The following is a 1,816-nucleotide window of genomic DNA, read 5'->3' as shown; positions in this document are numbered from 1 at the left end:
AGATACACGTGCCATGTGCAGCACGAGGGGCTGCTGGAGCCCCTCACCCTGAGATGGGGTAAGGAGGGGGATGAAGGGTCACATCTCATCTCAGGGAAAGCAGAGCCCTTCAGGAGCCCTTGAGCAGGGTCAGGGCTGAGGCCTGGGGGTCAGGGCCCCTCATCTTCCCCTCTTTTCCCAGAGCCGTCTTCCCAGCCCACCATCCACATTGTGGGCATCATTGCTGGCCTGGTTGTCCTAGGATCTGTGGTCACTGGAGCTGTGTTTGCTGCTGTGATATGGAGGAGGTTGAGTTCAGGTAGGGAAGGGGTGAGGAGTGAGGTCTGGGTTTTCTTGTCCCATTGGGGGTTTCAAGCCCCAAGTAGAGGCATGTCCTGCCTTGTGACTGGGAAGCACCATCCACACATGGGCTGACCCAGCCTGGGGCCCTGTGTGCAAGCACTTATTCTTTTGTGAAGCACATGTGACAATGAAGGACAGATGTATCACCTTGATGATTGTAGTCTTGGGGTCCTGATTCCAGCATTCACAAGTCAGGGGAAAATCCCTGCTAAGGACAGACCTTAGGAGGGCAGTTGGTCCAGGACCCACACCTGCTTTCTTTGTGTTTTCTGATCCTGCCCTGGGTCTGTAGTATAGTTCTGGAAACTTCTCTGGTGTCCAAGACTAGGAGGTTCCTCTAAGATCTCATGGCCCTGCCTCCTCCCTGTCCCCTCACAGGACATTTTCTTCCCACAGGTGGAAAAAGAGGAAGCTGCCTGGAAGTGGGGGGTGGGAGTGTGGAGGAGCTCACCCACCCCATAATTCTTCCTGTCCCACCTCTCCTTTGGTCCCTGACCAGGTCCTGTTTTTGTTCTACCCCAGGCAGTGACAGTGCCCAGGGCTCTGATGTGTCTCTCACAACTTGTAAAGGTGAGATTCGGGGGGTCTGAAGTGGGTGGGGGTGGGGCAGAGAGGAAAGGACTGCATAATAGTGATTCTTTGGGATGTTTCCAGCGTGTGGGCTGTTCAGAGTGTCATCACTTACCATGACTGACTTGAATTTGTTCATGACTATTGTTTTCTGTAGCCTGAGACAGCTGCCTTGTGTGGGACTGAGATGCAGGATTTCTTCACGCCTCCCCTTTGTGACTTGAAGAGCCTTTGGCATCTCTTCTGCAAAGGCATCTGAATGTGTCTGCGTCCCTGTTAACATAATGTGAGGAAGTGGAGAGAGAGCCCACCTCATGTCTACCGTGACCTCTGTAACCACACTCATCTATGTTCCCTCCCCAATCATCTTTTGTTTTCCAGAGAGATGGGGCTGGGTGTCTTCCTCTCTGTCTCAACTTCACGGTGCACTGAGCTGCAACTGCTTACTTCCCTACTGAAAATAAGAATCTGAATATAATGTGTTTTCTCAAATATTTTGAGGTTCATGGGTTAATTAAATAAGTGAATTCCTAAAATTTGAGAAAGGAAATAAAGACCTGAGAACCTTCCAGAATCCACATGTTCCCTATGCTGAGTCTGTTGCAGGTGGGGTGGAGAAGGCTGTGAGGAGCTGAGTGTGGACGGGGCCTGTGCCCAGCTGCTGTTGAGTCCATCATGGGCTTTATGTGGTCAGTCCTCAGCTGGGTCAGCTTCACTGCTCCACTGTCCTTGTCCCTTCAATGAAAACTTGTCCATCAGGAGCTGTGACCACAGAGGCTCAGACATCTCCCAGGGCGGCTCCTGCACACAGGAGTCTCTGTGTTTCTGAGACAAATTTTCAGACCCATTCAGCTCCTGGCCTCCTTCTAGGGCTCCTCTTCTGCTCTGCTCTCCTGCCCTCTCT

The 1,816-nt window shown here is 52.0% G+C and overlaps 1 protein-coding gene across 3 annotated transcripts in view; it reads left to right on the top strand.

The window, feature by feature from the left end:
* Positions 1-1,486, top strand: part of LOC119466666 (popy Class I histocompatibility antigen, A-1 alpha chain-like) — a 3,375-nt gene extending 1,889 nt beyond the window's left edge. Inside the window, exons 4-6 of one of the 3 annotated variants that reach the window (XM_037735657.1) lie at positions 182-298; positions 865-912; positions 1,070-1,486. In XM_037735657.1, the coding sequence (XP_037591585.1) occupies positions 182-298; positions 865-912; positions 1,070-1,074 (170 nt within the window). In that variant the 3' untranslated portion in view covers positions 1,075-1,486. Of the gene's footprint in view, positions 1-181; positions 299-738; positions 913-1,069 lie in introns of all 3 variants that reach the window. The other 2 variants (XM_017520763.2, XM_037735656.1) reach the window with 2 other exon arrangements.
* The last annotated feature ends 330 nt before the right edge of the window (positions 1,487-1,816 follow it).

The sequence above is a fragment of the Cebus imitator genome, unplaced genomic scaffold (genome assembly GCF_001604975.1).
Source record: "Cebus imitator isolate Cc_AM_T3 unplaced genomic scaffold, Cebus_imitator-1.0 Scaffold877, whole genome shotgun sequence".
NCBI lineage: Eukaryota > Metazoa > Chordata > Mammalia > Primates > Cebidae > Cebus > Cebus imitator.
This window is presented reverse-complemented; position numbering and strand designations above follow the sequence as displayed.